The sequence below is a fragment of the Prosopis cineraria genome, unplaced genomic scaffold (assembly GCF_029017545.1).
Source record: "Prosopis cineraria cultivar Desert tree isolate PC_DT_omini unplaced genomic scaffold, ASM2901754v1 PC13, whole genome shotgun sequence".
NCBI classification, from domain to species: Eukaryota; Viridiplantae; Streptophyta; class Magnoliopsida; order Fabales; family Fabaceae; genus Prosopis; species Prosopis cineraria.
This window is the reverse complement of record NW_026555344.1, coordinates 36,723,168-36,743,861: the sequence shown is the minus strand read 5'-3', so window position 1 is coordinate 36,743,861 and position 20,694 is coordinate 36,723,168. Positions and strand designations below refer to the sequence as shown.

Below are 20,694 nucleotides of genomic sequence, written 5' to 3'. Positions count from 1 at the left end.
ACTATTAGAAACATTCATTATATTGTATTATTTTTGTTACAGGCTGGCTATTTTTTATCTAGATATATCTATATCTTTATGCAGTGGGGCTACTTTAAAAGCAACCGCCTTATTGAAAAAAATGCCATAAATACTTGACGATTATTTCAAAATAACCGTCAAGTGTCAATATACTTGACGCTTGTTTCCAAACAAGCATCAAGTATTTGAAAATACTTGATGGTTATAAGGATACAAGTATCAAGTATTTGTTCAAAGAAGTATATATTTAGTTCATATATTTAATAATTTTTTTCAAATAACCATCAAATATTAGCTAAATACTTGACAGTTTTTAACCGTCAAGTAAGGTTCCTTTAATACATGTCGCACCTTTACTTGACAATTAAAAAACATCAAGTATTGTGAAAAAAAAGCATCAAGTATGGGTATTTTCTATAGTAGTGCTTCTTGCTCTAGCCCTTTCTTTAGATAATTAGCAGCCTATTTAATTTAAGTTTATTCTTATTATTTTATTTAGTTTCAAAATTCTGGATGTTACAAATGGTTTACACTTTCCCTTATAATTGGTAATTTAGAGCATTCCTGTATATGTCTTTTGCGCTGTTAGACATGAATTATATGCATGTATATATATACTGCACTTTTTTTAACATATATACTGCATGTTTTTAATAGTAGGGTTACTCGCTGCAATATGCCCATTTATTTTGAATACGGGGACTGTTCTCATATTTTTTATCCCTTCTGTAGTTGGCTTCTCTTCACTACTGTCTACTGCAGTAGAGAACACTGTGGATGATGATTTATTTGATAATTTTTAAAAGAACATATTAATTTGTATTGTTAAAATTTAATCTGAATAATCCATATATATTTGTAGTGGAGGTGTGGTGGAGAGAAACCAAGTCCCTCTCTTCTAGTGGGTGTCATCAGTGGTGAAACCAGGACCGAGTCCAAATTAAAAGGTGATTCTATCTCCCGTGTGCGCATTTGAGCTTTGTTAACCTAGCACACCTATAAATAAGGACTCTAATATTTCTTATCTGATATGACTGCTAGGGATTGAGACTATATATGTATAATGGGAACTAATTAAGGAGATGAAACGACCTGAAGAAAATTGCAGAGCTGCTGATAACACTATAAACAATAATATGAAGCTGGAAGACCTGCCTGAGAATCTCATCCACCATATCATGCATTTGCTTCCTTATTATGAGGAAGCAGTTTATTCTTCTTGGCTTTCATTTCCAACTCTGAACTTCACTTACAAATTCACCTTATCATCAAACATTGTTTCACATCACACATTCTTCAATTCTGTTCAAGAAACCCTCCAATCTCGTGGCCTTTATTTAAATGGTTATTCCACAACCTAAGCTTATCTTACATGGACAGATTCAGACTCTTCCGTCCTAGTTTTCGTCAGCCGAAAATAAAAGAAAGACTACCCGATTCTCGCTCTTATCGAAAATTCTCTGATGTGTTGCTAAACTTCGTCGTAGAAAACAATGTCAAAGAGATAGACTTGGACATCATAGTCCCGATCCTCAGGGATTTAGAGGACAGAAATTCAGAATCGGAAGGCAAGAATGACATTGTTGCTGGGTATAATGTGAATAATGACTTACTTCTTCTTCTATTTTCTTCACAATCCTTGACTATACTCAAGCTTAATGGGATAAAGATTTCATTTGTTGATGATGCTTATATAAAATGCCCATCATTGAAAGAACTACTATTAAAGCACTGTGATGGGTCTCAAACCATAAATGTTTCTTCCTCTTTATCACTGAAGCAAGTTGAAGTAGAATGCTGCAACGGGTTGAAAGCATTTCAGATACTGGAGGGAAAAAATTAGCAGAGTTTCAAGTTTGAGGGTCATGAACTCCAACAATTGGATATCTCAGATTGTGTGGCTCTTGGGGTTTTGAGACTGACCATGATCAGTGCAACGGCCAAAATGGTTAACGGACGAGTGGTTGAACCGGACAGTCAGTTTTATTTAAAATATAGGAAAAATTACTCTTTTAGTCCTTCAACTTTTAACTCATTTGTAACTCAGTCCCTCAACTATAACTCGCTGCAACTCAGTCCCTCAACTTTTGATTTACCTATAACTCGATCTTTATTTTTTAATTTTTTTAAATTTTTTTATCAAATAAGAGGGATAAAAAAATGCTCATATATTATTTTAAAATTCCCTCTTCTTATTCATTAATGTGAGATATAAGCTGATATAAAAAAAAATTAACAAAGATTAAGGGACTAATTTGTAAGTGATTCAAAAGTTAAGAGACTGAGTCATAGGCGAGTTATAGTTGAGGGACTGAATCACAGCGAGTCATAGTTGAGGGACTAAGTTACAAGTGACTTAAAAGTTGAAGGATTAAAAGATTAATTTTTTCTAAAATATAAATCATTTGGTTGTTCTTGTAATTTTTTTTTTTTTACTATACTCTATACCCTAATTTTATTTACCATTATTTTTTGAAGAAGTTTTCTGTGGGAATTTTAATTATCATTAACTCATTATTAAAGCATTTATGTATGACATTTAATAATAATATAATTGAAAAAGATGTATTCCTTCCATTTAGTATTACAAATAAGACTTTTTTTTTTCGAACTACTAGCATCATGTTAAAAACATATGGCATAAATGGTTTTTCAAGGTGTAATAAGATTTTTTTAAACTACCATTAAATAAAGGGTGTAATTAACAGGGTTTTGTAATTAAAATATCCTATTAAATAAAAATAAATATAAAAAAATATAATTTTAAAGACAATTAATTAACATAACTTAACTAATTGAAGGTGTAATTTAATCAAAAATGTTTTATAATACCAAACGAAAAGAGTATTTAAAAAAAAAAGATTAGGAATCTAACTAACTTTATATATATATATATATATATATATATTAACGTGAAGTACTTATCAAATTAGCAGAAGTTTCCTGTCCTCTTGGTATATGTCAGCATTGACTTGTTTGATTTGGTTTAATTTGAAGAAAATGATCTTTCCAAGTCAGCAAATGCGATCTCCACTATATGATTTGAGGCGTGTTTCTTACGGTCAAAAACCAAAAAAAAAAAAAAAAGATTCGAGGCGTGTAAAATTATTAGCAGCGAGAAATGAGACATTACCAAGTGGTCAAACTTTGACAAAATTATTGGAAAGTTTGCTTTGTTTCACGCTAAAACCCTGGACTATAACACTGTCCTCCCCATCCAAAAAAGACGACCAGCACCTTGAAGGTATATATGTTTCATCGATCTTTTACCACTCAACTCCATGTTCACGTGTATGTTTGATTTCAATATCAGTAAGTGAAGAGGATATTTGAAAATATTGTAGTTTAAATAGGGTAACGAAGTAGAGACGAGAAATTCGAAGGTGGAAGAATGCTGCTATCAGCTTCCCCAAAAATGCTGGAGGCACTATGAACTGAAGATTGAGTTTCAAGGCTTCGATCAATCTGTGAGAGAGAGAGTACTTGGAGAAGTTCTTTGCTACTTCTTTGCGTTATTATGGGATTTACAGAGATAACTAGCTCCAATATGATTTGCTTTCTTCTTGTATCTCAATTTTCAAATATTTGCTATATATACTTTGTGACATCAATGATTGTCTGTAATTGATGCAAAACTAAATCTTCTTGTCTGTTACATGGTTTGTGGTACTTAAAATTGAAGTTTGTTGAAGAATATGTTACGAGTGTAAGTTTAAGGGAAGAATATTCATCCCCAAAAACTAGCACGTTGGGCTGGATAATTTTTCATGCTTAAAAACTATATCTATTTTGTGAGGCTCTCTAAAATAAGATTCGTAACAATGTATTCTCGTTTGAGAACCAATATTTTTGTCAGCTTCAAGTTACTTATGACTCTTCACTAGACCTTCTAGTAGTCAAAACCTTTTTTGAGTAGTCAAAACCTTCAAAATCATGTAAAAATCCTACACTATTGTTCCCCAAGAGAAGTTATGGTGCATATAATTTTGTTCGAGAAATTCAATGATAAAGTAATTGGATTTTACACAAAGGAGTTTACTTGGACGCCACCTCGCTTCATTGCGTAACCAAACAAATCGGGATGACCAAGCAATCTTCCCTGTGCATTGAGCTCCTTGATCAATGCATCAAAACATAGTCCACTAGGAATTCTTCCATTTTCATCCATCAAAAGCAAAGTTGACACTGCTTCTTCTGTTCTTCCTCGAGCACAAAGCGCCTGAATCATTACTTCATGTGTCCTCTGGTCTACTACTATTGAATCTCTTCTCGTCATTTTCTCAAACACTTGGCATGCATCTTCAAGCATACCTTTTTCTTTACGTGATTCTCTACACAACCTTCTCACCAAAGTCCCCATCATCCTCGCATCCACTTCAAACCCAAATCGCTCCATTTCCTTGTAAATCTTCAGAGCATCCCTAATCTGATTCCATTTCAATAGCCCATGTAACAAAGTGGCATAGCTTATATAATCAGGAACACAATTTTTCTTCTTCATCAGTTTCAGAACAGATATAGCCTCCAATGGCCTCCCTTCTCTAGAATACCCTTGGAACAGAGTGTTGAAAGTGATTACATTTGGTTTTAGACCCATCAATTCCTCAGCTTCATCGAGTAATTCCCTAGCTTCATCGGATCTGCCCACTTTACACAACCCATCCATTACAGCGGTATATGAGTAAATATCGGGCTTCAATGGGATCTTCATCTTCTTCATTTTCATCAACATCTCATACGCTTCTTCCACCTTCCCCACGTAGCAGAGTCCCTTTAACAAACAATTGTAAGTTTGAATTGTAGGTTTTGTTCCGATTCGGTTCATGAGGTCGAAAATTTCTACAGCCTTCTTCATCCTTCCTCTTTTGCAGAAGGAGTTTACGAGAATCGTGAGTGTCTCGGCATCTGGCTGAAACCCATTTTCCAACATCGAGCCCAGAACTCGTTCGGCTTCATCCAGATCAATTTTCTCATTCTTACTGTTGGAGGACAAAAACCTAATCCTATTTACCAGACTTTTAAATCGAAAGTCCTTCATCTCCATTTCGGTGTGCGAGAAGCTAATTTCGTCGAGATTCAAACCATATTTGAGTGAGTTTTCTGCAGGATTAGATGTATTGATATGGAGCGATAATTGCTTACCTGCTCGGATAGCAATACTGTGTCCATCGTAGTTGCTTCTGCTATTAAGATTCATAAAAAGAGGGCTGTGCGATGCAACAGTTTGAAGACGAGATTGAAAAAATAGAGCAGGAACAAGAAACTGAGAAGCCATGACCAGAAAGAGAAAGAAATTGGAAGAAAATAAATACTCCAGCGCAAGGAAGGGGGAAAACAATTTAGACCGGTAATTCGAACAAGTCCGAACTCAACCCAAAAAAAATTAAGATTGATTTTGGTTATATAAACACTTTTAATAAAATAAAATATTTTAAGTTTAATTTAAATAAATTTAACTTAAATTGAACTCAATAGTTGGAATTTCAACTCTATATATATATAGTTGGTAATTTTAATCAAACTCGACAGTATAGCCCGAATTTGACTTAAAAAATTTAGAATCGAGCTTGATTATATAAATTTTTTTAAACTAATAAAATATTTTAAATTTAATTTGAATAAGCCAGCTCGAATTGAACTTAATCCAAATAAGTCTAACCCGCTTGAATGACTAGCTCTAAATTGATTCTATCAACAATTATTAATTTTTAATATTTCTCTTAATATTTTTATATTTATTAAATACTTTAAATAAAAATATCAATAATAAAATTTAAAGATATTTATTAGAGATAAATGTGTAAACTTATTAAATTTTAAGATAAAGGTAATAAGGTTTAATATTTTCCTTAATTCTAATAAAATGTATTAAAAATAATTTATAAATAAGATCAAAATAATATGTAACATGGAATCAATAAACAATTTTTTCACGATTCACTGTGAGAAGAGTTTTTTTTATTTAAAAATAAAACAGATAGACATGAATAGCTAAAGTCTTCATTGATTTGAATTTAAATTGAAAATTTTATATTTAAACTTCACTTCTAAAACTTTGTATTTGAATACTGTAAAAGATTTAGAAGTGAAAAAACAGACAAGCTAAGATTTAAAATAAAAATAAAAATTAAGAAGTGAGAAGTTTATTTTTATTTTTATTTGACTATAGACAAAAATAGTTGTATAATTCGATCTCATGTGAAGAGGTAAAGTTTGTTGTTATTATTGTATATGCAAGAATAATAAATAAGATAAAAGGGAGAGTAACTAACTACGAAAACCTGGAGAATAACTAAAATTTTTTGAATAATTAGCCTATAAAAAAATGTTAAAAAGGTAAAAAATCAATTTTATTGTTAAACAATAGGTTCAAAAATAATTAAAAATGTAAATTATTTTTTTATATAATGTTTCTCTCGATAGTTAAAAATAATATAATATCGCTGATACTATTAATTAATCAAAAGAAATAAAGGAAGTCAAAAATTACATAAAATGACAAAAAATATAAATTTTTGATATAGTATTTATTTTTATTTTTCTAAATATTTTTTCATAATTTTTAAGTTTTTTTATAATTTTTTTAGTAACAATTATCAAAGTTAATATTCGTTAATTATAAAGTGATATTATATCTTTTTAAATATTAAAAAATATTACATAAAAACAAATGAATTTTGGATTGCAAACACCCTTAAATCTCTAGTTTATTGATAAAATTATAAAAAATTATGATAAAAAATGAATTTAAATTTTTGATGTGTTCAAAGTTCAAATAAAGATTTGACTAAAATTCCAATAGATGGGAATCCAACTCTTTGAGATAAATTGAGCAAACTCAACACAGTCGCTGCAAGCAAAAGATTGAACAAACGAACAAATACATTGTTCAAAAGTGAAGAGATCTGCTGAAAACCTTCCAAGAGAGTGGATGTCGTTTATGAGGCTGATGAACTTGTCGTCTGGACCCATTGCTCTTCAAGTTCAAGTTGATGCCAAGAATGGGATTGATGAACTTCTTGAGAAGACAGCGGAACCCATGCGCAGTACGACGTCGTTGCTTGCCCTGTTGCTGCCGCTGCTGCGTCGTAGTAACAGGTTCAGAGACAGAGAGGCTGAAGCTCCGAGTGAGCATGGCTCGGTTCAGGTGCGCCTCAAACCACATCCTCTCGAACTGGTCCAAGAGATCGCTCTCTTCATCACCGAACGATGTCTTGCGTCCAACCACAGCCTTGTCCTCCATTGGGTCTGGGGCTTCAACTCGTTGCTTCTAATCGATCATGTTTCATGGTTTTGCTTTCATCAGATCGATGCGTGCCTGCCTGCTTAACGGAACTTGATGGCTTGAAGAGGTAGATGAACAGGTTATGCGACATTTAGGTTGAGGTAGTTAATGAAGCCACCAACTTAATTAGCCACCAAATGTGCTGAAACTCGACCCCCTGTTCAAGTGTGTGACGCTCCTGCTCCAAACACTCTCAAGTGTTTAATTATTGGAGAATGAAAATTTTAGTTTCTTAAATTTATTATAATTATTAATTTAATTTTTTAATTTTAATTTTTATTAATTTAATCTTTTAAGTTTGCATCAATTATTAATTAGGAGAATGACAGAAAGGTCATAAAAGGGTCAAGTAATTTAATTTAGGTCTCAACTGTTAAATTTTAAAAATTTATAACTCAATCTCTCAACTTTACAATTTTATTATGACGAATTTGTAACTTATATTTCAAATCAGTGAAAAAAAAATTGTTTTTAACCATGCTAAAATTTAAAAATAAATTATAAATTTATCACAATGTCATTATAAAATTGAGAAATTGAGTTGCAAATTTTTTAAATTTGACACTCGAGACCTAACTTGAATTAATTAATTTTTTTAGGACCCCTTTATCATTTTTTTTATTAATTTGATCTTCATTGTTTAGATAAAAATAACACTCATAAAATTTGTTGAGATGAATAACGAAATGTTGATCGCAGCAGCTACGTGGATTAATAATAAAAAAATATATGTATTTAGGTAGAAAAAACTCATAAATTTAAAAAAGAAAAGAATGAAACGCAGCACGCTAAATTATTAAAAATTAAATTGATTTGATGTCTAATTTATTTTCATTTAGTTATATTCCATGCTAAGTCATTAAACTACTTTGCATATATTAAATTAACTCGAGAGAAAATTTATTTTTAAAACTTAAAAAACTGACATGATAATTTTAAAAAATGTAAATGATTAAAGTGATAAAAATTAAACTTGAGGGATTAAATTAATAATTAAAACAAACTAGAGGAACTAAAGATTTTATTATTCCCAAATTCTTCCACTCTAATTATTTAACAAATAATATTATAGAATAATACAATTTTTAGTCTCTCAAATTTTTCTCAATTATTGATTTAATTTTTTGAATTTAATTTTTATTGATTCTTACATTTTTTTTTAAAATTATAATGTCAGTCATTTAATTTAAAACACAAATTAATTTTCAAATCAATCTAATATGTTAAATACATTAATAACTTGACATGTACAGGAAATTAAATAGGAATAGATTAACTCTCAAATGAACATAAATAATTACACTTCTTTTAATTTATAATGGTTGCCATCAATATCTTGTAATCCATATGAACCAATTTTAATTTTTTTAATAGTATTACATTATCTTTAAACAATAAGGACCAATCAAGAAATGAGGCAAATTTAAAGCACCTAATTAATAGAAATTAAATTTAAAGTTTTATCATTCCTAATATTATTATTTTATTTTACCATGATAAATTACCATACTAAATGGTTAATTATGCCTAACATTATAAGAGACATTAAGAAGGGTTCTCTCGATTTTATTTATAAAAAAACCCTAATTCCTTGTATAAAATATTTATTACTCCTTTCATTTAAAAATATAAGGCATTTTTAATTGAATTTTACCCCCAATAAAGTAGTTACTTACTTTTAAGCTAATCTTATTTTTTTATATTTACTCATATTAAATATTTTACAATAAATGTAAAGTCATTCATTAATAGGAGTACTTTTAAAAAAATAATTATTATATTTTAAAAGATTAAAAATATTTTATATTTTTTAATAGAGAGAGTAGTAATTTTCTATTTCACCCTTATAATTTGGTCATATACCAGCGACATTTTCACGGGGAAAACTGGGTTCACCCACATAAAAAACAGGCTCGTTTTTACAAGCTTTGTTCGTTCATTTACAGGCTTAATCATGATTGGTTTTCCGACCTCTGTATATTTTCTTTTAAAAAAATGGTTCATCCTATCAAACATGATCTTAAGGGCATTTGGATAGAAATATGACACCAAATTTCCTTATGAAGTTATGTGTTAGAAAATTAAGTAAAATTGTGTAAAAATAATTTGTTAAAATTTTGTCCTTGAGACTATTAGTGTAACAATACGCATACATATAGCCTTACACTTACTATATATTTCCGAGAATAAATTTTGTTTGGGTTAACCCCAAAGTTTTTGGTATTCATTCAAAGTTTCTTCCAATTTTCAATTTAGTCCCTTTATTTTAATTCATATCATATTAGCCCTTAAAGTTTCAAATACTTGCATATTTAATCCTTGTGATTAACACCAGGCATTAGTAAAATTTAAAATTCAAATATTGCAACGCTTGTGCCGACTAAACAAACGTTGTCTTGGTTGCATACGGTAATTACATCAATGCATGAGCAATTAATTAAAATTTATAATTTATTTTTAATTTCTCTTGTTCTTTTGGGGATAATTCTTTTGAAATGCATCTGACGACTGATATGATGTGACTGTTTTTTTTTGTCGTGTCCCTGAAGTGATGAGATATCAGATAAGGTAAGGCTGTATCATTATAATTGGTGAGTGAATTTAATTATAATGGTATTATCTTGAAAAGGTGGTTTTGCTTATGCCTCGTATTATTACATCTGTAAGGAATCATGATAAATTATAAATTAATAATCATAATAAGGTATTGAAAAAGCTTGCCAAAATAATAATACTAATAATATATTGAAAACATATTCAGTATGTTTTTAGTTTTACTCAATCTTCTACTGTTGTTTCTCTCTCAGTCACATACACACATGATGCACGCGCACGCCACGGCATAATCACCCCAAGATTTCATTTGCTTCCACACACACACACACTCTGATGTTGTCTTCCCCAAACAGCAAGAGTGAGTTTCCTTAATTTTTTGTCTTAAAAGTTTGAAAAAAAAACTGAAAATATAATACAGCAAGCATTATTATAATTTTTAGGTTAATGACTATTTTGCCCTTATATTATAAGTCTAGGAGAGTTTGAAATTTTAAACTCATTTTTAATATAACATCTCATTTTAACATTTAAAAACAGTATAATATCACTTCTACCATTAATAAATATTAACTTTGATCGTTATTTAAACAAAAAGTTACAAATAACTACCATATAAGAAAATTAATATAGATTAGGTTTCTTAAATTAAAAATAATAAAATACCAAGAGACAAAATGCCATTTTTTTCAAAGAAATGGTATTTGTCTATTGATGTTTATTTATAATTTAGGAAACTTAATCTGTAATAATTTTTTTATGTGGTACTAATTTATAATTTTCTAGTCAAATATTCCCTCCATCCTTACATATAAGATGTTTTTAATCTAATCATATGAACTAATAAAAGTTAATTATCTATTTAAAAGTATAATAATATTTCAATTTTACCTCTAATTATTGTAAATAAAAATAAATCTCTTTTTTAAAATAAATTTATGAGTATTTATCTTTTTGTTTACAATATAATAAAGGTATAATAGTCCAATTATTAAAAAATATGCTCATAATGTCTTATATTTAGAAATAAAAAAATTTTAAAAAACTTTTTATATATAAAGGAAGAAAGAATATATGTTAAAGTTAATATTTATTAATTATAGGATTGACATTGCACTTTAAAAGAGAACATTATATTAAAAATCAATTTAGGCTCTCAACGCTTCTAGGCTTATCATCTTAAGGCAACATTATTCAATCCTAAATTTTACTCTCTCTGTCTCTGTCTCGTTATAGTTGTCGTTTAAAGTCATTGCAGCCTAATAAATATGTAAAAATATAGCATACATTATCCAAAGTGACGAATAGAAAGTTAAAACTCTAAAATATGTACAGTCACAAATAAAAATGAATAATAATAAGCAATTCATAAAAAGTTGCAATGCCCCATCATATTGTCCAGTATGCATGTGGTTATTGAATCAATGGGTTAAGCATGATTCTGTCGCCACAAAGTATCGCGAGAGGTGGGATTGCAGGGCGAATCATTGCACCTTATTATCTTATTGCTAATGCATTTGATTGCCTTCTGCTTCAAACTCCAATATTTCAATTCATTCCATTCATTTTTTGCTTTTTAATAATCATCATCACTTGCAACTTTTCTGTTAGTTAGACATTTGAAAAGAAAAAAAATACATGGCGTGCATGTTTCAATGTGTCTTGTACATAACACAACACATGGTGGACACATAATCATCCAAGTACATGGGATTATCATCATTAATGTGAATGAGTGAAGAAATAAAAACAAGAGGAGACATGGTATCTGATGTTATTTCTTTGTATTAAAATATTTAAGTGTTTTATTTGTGATGTACAGTTCACATTTGTGGGAACTTGGGATAATGTTGCCACTTACAAATAAAGTTTCTGAGTTGTTTATGCTTTTAGGGACTCTTTCTTGTGATCAATTCTCATTATGATGTCCCAACATGATCCCCTATTTCATAAGCAACCATTTATTTATTTTATCTATTTAAACCGATTTTACTTCGCATCCAAGCTTTAATTATTGAATTGACATCCCTTTATCATTTATATCAATGAAGCAAGTCACTTATTCTGAAAAATCATTTATATTTATCTTTGTCTATTTTTAAATTGTCTACAGATTACAAGTATTTTTTTATTAAAAATAATCATGTTTGAAATACAATCAAATATTAAAACAATGTTTAGGACATAAAAATGTGTTTTCATGAAAAGAATTTGAACATGTACTTAAGAAGAAAATATGATAGGTGCATTTCTTATTTTCTTTTTAAAAAAGTACTTTTATACCTATTAAATATTACACCTCTCTTAATAGACGTTTGGATCTTTATGCAATATGGTATGAAAAATTGGTCGCTTTCACTAGACCCAATTCTAGGTAATGCTATTCTCAATCTAATAAATTATACAAACATACATATACATATCTGAATTTTTTAAAAAAAAAATATATTAACACCTCCTTTAATTTATGTCGTATATTTGTGTGTGTATCTGAATTTTTATAAAAATTATATTAACACCTCCTTTAATTTATTTCAAACCGAATAAAACTTGCCTTGAAATAAATTTTAATTTACTAAAGTAATCAAAAAGAAATTTAATTTACTAATATATTAATTTACCATCTTTTTTTTTGGGCCAATGTATATTAATTTACCATCTATTCACTACTAATACATGAATTCTGTACGGAGTCAACTAACGCTGCTTATATTGTGAATACTGAATAGTAGTTTCCAAATGACGTAACTTACTTTTTGCATTTGCACTTGTTTGGGCCCTTGGGTGATTGAGTGATTTAAATTTGAATGAAATAATATAGTTAATCTAATTACTAAACGTATTATAGTTTTTTGAGAAAATACATCAAAGGACCTGACCAAAAACCCACTCGCAGACAAAGATCAATACAAAATATATTATTAAAAAGATAACATGTACTCATCTTTTTAAATATAACTAAATTTCTTGCCAAATCCTTAGATGATTCTCCCTAATTTTTTACACCATATCCAAAGCAATGCAGGAGTATTTTTAGTTTTAGTTCATTTTAAAAAATACGCCCTTCTTCCAAAAAAAAAATATAGTAGTTAGAAAAATTTAGAAATCGTATAATTTACTTTTTAGTTTTAATTTAACTAAAATTCTGTACAATTTCTTTTCTCATTTTCTTCCAGTGAAAATGATCCCAAAAATCTTAAATAATATAAATTCAAGCTAAAAGTATCAATAATGGAAGATAGTGCTTTTTAACTTTTCCTTTTCCTGCTCTCCACCCTTTTTCCTGCATAATTTGTATATTGTAATCATGACCAATAGTTTGATATTTTGATCTTGCACCTGCCTTGTTTCCCATTTCTTTTGGTTTATTCAAAATCTCTTCTCAAGTTCAGTTACTTCCATATAGAAAGGAAAAGTAAAAGCATCACTTTCTTTTTTCCCCATGCCATTGAAAAGCAATTGAATTTGAATGCATCAGTCATTCCAACCTCACACTCACAAGTAAGAAAAGGAAAAAGGAAAAAGGGGAAAAAAATTAAGAAATAAGAAATGAAGCCAATATTTTATCAGTTTGCCATTACCTTTTCAAATGTAAGACCATTCTAAAAGTCTCTAACTTCACTAATTCTAATCCAAATGCTTTGCATTATATATATATATATATATATATATTTTTAAATGTCGAGAATTTAAATCATAGAACTTGGTAGGAGCCATTTGCTTCCAAATACAACAGGAGGAAAAAGGCAACTCAATTCAGAAAGTACAGTTTAGTAAGATGAAGAGACCATGGTATGTATGGACTAGAAAAACTGGTGAAGAAAAATCCAGTAATTTACGGTGAGCTGAACAAGTTTAGAAGAACAAAATAAATAAAAGAAGAAAAAAATATGACAAAAAAAACAAACACATAATCTCAAACAAGAAAGTAAAGTCTTGAAGATGATCCTGCTAAAGATTCTTTGCCTGTGGTATGTAGCTTTAGCTTTGAAGCAAGCAAACTGGATTGTTCTTCGCCATGTACTTCTGCCATGTGTGTTGTTTTCTCAAACTCTACAGCTTACATTCATTCGATTTCCTCTTGTCCTTCTGAAGGGCACTGTATCAACTCTAATATGTTGATTACTTCAGCCATGTCTGGACGGTTTGATGGCACTTGTGATGCACAGATTAACCCTAATTTTATCACAGGAATTGCTTCTTCTGCAGCAAAATTTCCCAGAAGCTTTGCATCAATACATTGCTCCACCTTCCCTTCCTCCAATGCGCCTCTTACCATGTCACAGAGGACAACCACATCATCCTCCATATATTCCACAGGTCTTTTTCCAGTTACTACCTCCAGAACCAGGATCCCAAACCCGTATAGATCACATTTCTCGGTTATCTTCACTGTGCGGCAAGCAAACTCGGGCGCCATGTAACCGAGTGCACTTTGAATTTTGCTGCTCAAGACACAATGGTCTAGCATTGGCAATAGCCTCACCAAGCCAAAATCTCCTATTTTTGGCTCACCAGAGCAGTCAATCAGAACATTTGTTGATTTGAGATTGTAGTGAATTATGTTCATTTGGTGCAAATGGGCTAGCCCTTTTGCCATGCCAAGAATAATCTTGAACCTTTGCCGCCATGATAGGATATCTTTCGCATTTTCATCATGTAAAAGCTTATGTAAGCTTCCTCTGGACAGGTACTCATATATCAGGAGCTGCAAGGATGAAGTCCAGTAGTAACCTTCAAGTGCCACAAGATTATGGTGCCTCATCTTCCCAAGTGTTTTCACTTCCCTCTCAAAGTCTTCTTGGGACTTGACCAGACTAGAGACTGTAAGCTTCTTGATTGCAACAGAACGCCCATCTCGGAGAATAGTATGATAGACAACTCCAAACCCACCACGACCAATCTCATTGTCTTTATTAAGAAGATTATGAGCGCCATCAGAAAATTCAGCATCACCAGTAAACATTACAAGTTTGCCATAGCTTGGATCATTTTGGGGCGAACAACTATAATCTTCACCACCAGATAGCGCAAACGGTGCAGCGGAACGTGACAATGAGTGACGTGCATGTATATTTAGCAGTGTAACAGCCACCACACCAATGGTGATAAAAGCAGCAGCTCCAATAGCAATAAGGGCAGAGATACTGAGAATGACCTTCTTATGATGACGGTTTTGAGCGGAAGGACCAGAATTTGAGCCAGAAGAGTTTGGGTTGAGGACAATTGGTTTGGGATGGACGGATGGGCAGGAGTGATTAACAATGGAACCACATAACGATGGATTAGCAGAGACAGATGAGGGAGAGATGGTATTGAAGAAGCCACCCACTGGTAGCTCGCCATGAAGGTGGTTGTAGGAAACATTAAAGGAGAAAAGGTGGGAAAGATTTGTCAGCTCCTTTGGTAAGCTTCCAGAGAGTTCATTCCATGACAAGTCTATGTGCTGGAGATTAGCTAGGTTCGCAATGGCGGGAGGAATTGAACCAGTGAGCATGTTGTGAGAAAGATTCCTGCACCATTCAATTCAAATGAACAAACAGAAATTAGACTCTTCAAATGATGTTACAATTACATTTCAGAGTTTTATATAATCTAAGCAAAGAAAGGAGAACATATAACAGAAGTTATGGCAGAGAGCTTACAAAGATGTCAGGGATGAGCACTTGTCAATTTGGGTCGGAATTCTCCCACTCAGGAAATTCTTCTGCAGTCTCAGTTCACTCAGTGAAATCAACCCTTCTATTTCAGAGGGAATGCTTCCATTAATCTTGTTGCCACTTAGGTCAAGAATGAACAAAGATTTAAGCTCTCCTATACTCACTGGAATAGCACCAGAGATATGATTGGTGGACATATTCAAGACTTGCAAGCTACTAAGACCCCCAATAATAGATGGAAGGCCACCAGAAAATGCATTGGATGACAAATCCAAAACCTGGAGGCCATAATAAGACGTCGATGTGGATGAAAGCGAAGAACTATTGCTCGTGAAGTTGTTCCACGTAAGTGAAATACTTTTTAAACCCATCTTAAAAATCCATGAAGGAATGCGGCCTGATAACTGATTGTGGCTCATGTCAAGAGCCAAAAGCTTAACACAGTTGCCCATTGACTCAGGCAAAATTCCTGTAAGTTGATTCCTCGAGAGATTTAATTTATTCAGTGAATCAAGATTTCCTATTGATTTGGGAATCCAATCTGAAAAAGCATTTGCAGAAAGGTCCAATATCTCCAGATTTTTCAGCTCTCCAATCCAATCAGGAATGCCTCCAGTGAATGAATTTCCCTGTAAACTGAGAGAGTGCATGAACTGAGTTTCTGCATTGAGCCAGGAAGTCTCCCAGAGAGAAAATTATCACTAAAATCAAGTGATTTCAAGAGCAAGCAACCTCCAATACCCTCCGGAAGCCTACCAATAAATCGATTCTTCTGTAGATTTAACTCTCTTAAATCATTCAAGCTCTCAATTCCCTCAGGAACCTCTCCCTCCAGCAAATTGTTGGACAGATCAAGTGACTGTAATCCCCTCAAATACCAAATCCCAGAGGGCAATTCTCCAGAAAGTTGATTGTGGGAGAAGTTAACAGTAGCTAACATAGAGCAAGAGCTTAAAGAATCAGGAATTTTACCTGAAAGATTGTTTCTGGCAAATGAAACCGCTCTTAAAGACCCACATTGTTGGAAAAATTCTTGTGGGATTGATCCAGAGAGATTGTTCTCGCTCAAATCAACAAGTTGCAAATTCCAGAGACGAGGAAGATCAGGGATTATGGTCCCTGTGAAGTTGTTTCTGGAAAGTGAAAGAACTTGAAGAAACTGCAATCTCAAAAGCCCTCGATCAATATGCCCTGAAAGAGAAAACCCGTCAAGTACTAAAGCAGAGACCCTACGGGTCGTCGGGTCACATTTGACTCCGACCCAGTTGCAGGGACTATCGTCATCTTCATTCCAACTAGAGAGCATCGCCTTTGGGTCTTTTAGACCCTCTTTGAACACAATCAACCCCAATACATCATCGTTGAACGCCGGGTCGGCGGAGATAACGAGGATTGGAGCAAAAACAAGAAACAGGAAATAGCCGAATTGCATTTTCAGAGAGTGCGAGAGAGAGAGATATTCAGACACAAGAAGGCAGAAATGGTTGAGAAGAAAGCATAGCACATGAACTTGACATAACAAAGAGACAAGATTTCAGGAAGCACGAAGGCGGTGGAAAGGACAAGCAAGAGGTGGGAGAAGTTACAAAGAATACCAATCTCAGTGAATATGAACAAAAGAAGGGGGGGAGCAAAGTAAAGAAATTTGAACAGAAAATTCACTTTCTACTTTTCCCCGGTTTACAGTTTCAAGAAGTCGTGATGAAAGAAGAAGAAAACACAGAAGTAGAACAGTAACAGTGAAGTAGGACGAATGAGGAGGTTGTGGAGTAATGAGTGGTAGAAAGAAGGACGGATAAGAAGGGGATGAAATAGTAATGGCGTAAAATTGAAAGAAAAATTACAAAAGGGGAGAGAGAGAGAGAGAGAGAGAGAGAGAGAGAAAAGAGAGGGGGGATTAGAGGCGGGAGAAGGAGGAAGAGAATGGAAGGAACATTGGGGGCGGAGAAGCCATTAATGGAAGAGAGCGAGGTGAGGAGTGAGTGTTGCTGGGAAGGAGAGAGTGACAGAGAAAAGCATAAATAAGTAAATAACAGAGAGGCGGGGGGAGGGAGGGGGAGGGAGGGGGAGAGAGAGAGAGGCATGTATAAAAGCTTCAATTCTCATGGCAGCGACGCATTAATATAAAGAGAAAGAGAGAGACAGAGACAGACACAGAGAGGGAGGCTTCTTTTTTACGACATGGGTGTGATGCATGTGAATAGTCATAGGGTCAAACCCGAATCCTATGAATGAATGATCCATGTTGCCACTTTTTCGTTTCACTCCCTCCCAACTTCAGAATCACCCAAGTGAATGAATTGCACTCTAGGCTCTCCCAGCCACATTTCTTGATCTTAATTTATGTGCAAAAATCTTTAAAGAAGTAGAGAGAGTATTATTTAATTAAGAAAAAACGTAATTTTAATCTCAACACTTTATTCTCGTTTTTGTTTGTATTTTAAGTTTTTATACTTTTATTTTTTATTATTTTAAATTCTTTTAAAATTTTTATACTTTGCTCATAAAAAATCAAAATAATAAAAAAAGACATTGTAAAACCTAAAACAACAAAAAATATATATAAGGAGCAAAAATAATAAAAAAAGACATTGTAAAACCTAAAACAACAAAAAATATATATAAGGAGCAAAGGTAAAATGTGAATAAAATATATAAACTAAAAGTTATACTTAGCCTTTAATTAATTCAAAGCCTTAGAGGATCTTCCGTATATGAGAGTTAAGAATTGGGCTAATATATATCTATAATCTATTATATAAAGTTGAGAGTTAATTAATTGCTCAGTCAGTTTTATTAATTCAAAGCCTTAGGGGATACTCAATTATTTTTTCCCCTAAAAATTGCTCAATCAGTTCAACAAAAACTAAAAATGCAGACACTGTATTTTATAAAAATACAACTTTGAGTTCCAGTTGCAATTTCAATAGCAAATGCGAACCCTTCAAAAGGCACGATTTAAAAGTCAAGGAATACAATCTGACTTCCTAAAGTTTTTTTTTTTTTAATTATAAGGCCATGTTTAAAACCCTGCAGAGAAACAACAAATTAAGTCTAATCAAATAACAAAAGATTCATATGGCCTTTGGATATGTCGTTAAAGATCCTAGTATTATAATTATTATAATTATTATACTCGACTTAGCAAGGAAGCTAGTCGGTATAACACTTTGCCTCCCTTTCTTGGAGTCAAAAACAATTTGCCTCTTTAAAAATGTGGTAGAAGAATACAATCAAATTGCACATAATGAGGTCCCTAATCCTTTTGATAGTATTAAAGAGAGTGATTATGACAGTGCTCATTCTAGACTAAGTTGATAACCTCCATTGAGTCACAGAAAATGTTAACAGAGGGATAATTTTCATCTCAACAAATATTGAGTCATTTAAGATTTTTAAAAAATTCTGTCACAGTATTAGATTGACAATCAAGAAATTTGGTAAAACTTTTTATTTTTTTGATTATCATGAGCTAGTTCACCACATGTAGCTACTCTATTAAAGTTTATCGAATAATCTACATCTAGTTGAACCCAATAAGTTGAGGAAGTGACCATTTGAAATGCATGTTCCTATGTTTGGTGTTTGAAATTGCCATCCTTGCTTCTAGTTTGAGGTCATTAATGATGTTCTGTGCAGTTATGAAAGCAATGTCTCCTCCAAGGAGTTCATCTTTAGCATAAAGAGTTCTATGCATTGATTAGCAAGTTTGTGCATATAGTACTCTTTGCCAAGCGATTTTCCTTGTGTTGGGGCTTCCAATTTCATTTTTCACATTCCAATATTGAATCCAGCCTTGCAAAATGTAAGCAAAGAAAGTATTTAGCTTAGTTTGTTTGACCAATTTAAGCAATACCTTTTTAGCTTTCAGATAATCTTATAAAATGTGGATGTATTTTTCATCAAACAATAGAATTTACATTGCTTCTAAAGTTAATTATATAAATTTATAGTACTGCTTACATGTCATACATTGTCAAAAACACCCAACAAACTTAGACGGGTACAAGCACAAAGGCTTTTGTTCTTTATACATAAAGGCTTGGTTATTAATAGAGGGCAATAATATCATTCAATTATATAGCCATTTTCATTTAATGAGATGAGACTTCTTGTTGAGAATTTGATTTTTAACCGAGTGAGGGAGGGAGGGTTACTTTTTATTCTCACTGTTTTAATAAAAATTAGGCTTTACCATTGGCAAACCAGTAACACCGTGACTGTGCCTCACAGCAACAAAAAGTGAAGAACAAGCAAAAAGATAGAATGTGGAGGCAGAAGCGTACAAAATCCTGCTTGATTAATTTGTTTATGGGGAGTTTGACTTGGGGAATTATTACTATAATGACACTCATATAATAAACAGTACATCTACCGATCTCCAACATCTGAATGGTCCCAAGCCAGAGATGTTAAGGTTTTAGGGAAAAGGTCAAAGGTGGAGAAATATGTAGTCAGAGTCTTTGAAAAATCTAAACTCTGTTCTGTTTTGTCTTGAAGCATCATAAGTCCCAAGGCCACATGCTGGGCATGGTTCTTGATTTTGACTCTTATTGCCTTCAAAGGCAAGCAAATATGCTGTCTCCCTGATCAACATTGAATACCTATCATTCCTCCTCCTCCTCCATCCTTCTTAATTATTACATTAACATCATCAAGTTAAATTCACGTGCCTCTTATACTGGTATTGGTGACTTTTCATGTTTTTTAAAAAATTAATGCAAACATTTAAACTTTCAAATTATCTTAATTCATGTTCTTCATGTTTAAAATATATAATCTCCCTCAGTTTTATGTATAAATTATGTTCTCTCCATTCAAAAATATAAAACATTTTTAAAGAGTTAGATATTAAAAAATATAAGATATTTTTAATCTTTTAAGATATAATTATTACCCCTTTTTTTTAAAAGTGTTCATATTAAATATACCACTTTATATTTTTTTAGGGTTAAATGCTCTATTAAATAAGGGTATATAGGAAAAGATAAAGTTAATTTAAAGACTAGTAATTACTTTCTTGAGAATAAAATTTAATTAAAAATACCTTACATATTTTAATAAAGAAAGTATTTTTGAAAAAAAATTAATGGTTTTTTATTAATCACTTTATATAAAAAGTTAGATAATTAATTACTTTATTTTAGTTTTAATCCTTTGCATTTTTTAGGGAGA

The 20,694-nt window shown here is 31.8% G+C and overlaps 2 protein-coding genes across 2 annotated transcripts; both read right to left on the bottom strand.

Annotated features, from left to right (window-relative positions):
* Positions 1-4,042: 4,042 nt before the first annotated feature.
* LOC129290078 (putative pentatricopeptide repeat-containing protein At3g16710, mitochondrial) lies at positions 4,043-5,296 on the bottom strand. Its single transcript, XM_054926787.1, has one exon. It carries the CDS (start codon positions 5,294-5,296, stop codon positions 4,043-4,045), a length of 1,254 nt encoding a protein of 417 aa, XP_054782762.1.
* An 8,266-nt stretch (positions 5,297-13,562) lies between these two features.
* LOC129290304 (leucine-rich repeat receptor-like protein kinase PXC2) lies at positions 13,563-17,557 on the bottom strand. Its single transcript, XM_054927040.1, is given in 3 exon segments — positions 13,563-15,372; positions 15,505-16,162; positions 16,165-17,557. Coding segments are annotated over 3 exon segments (2,892 nt in total). The 5' UTR covers positions 16,952-17,557; the 3' UTR covers positions 13,563-13,925.
* Between the last annotated feature and the right edge of the window lie 3,137 nt (positions 17,558-20,694).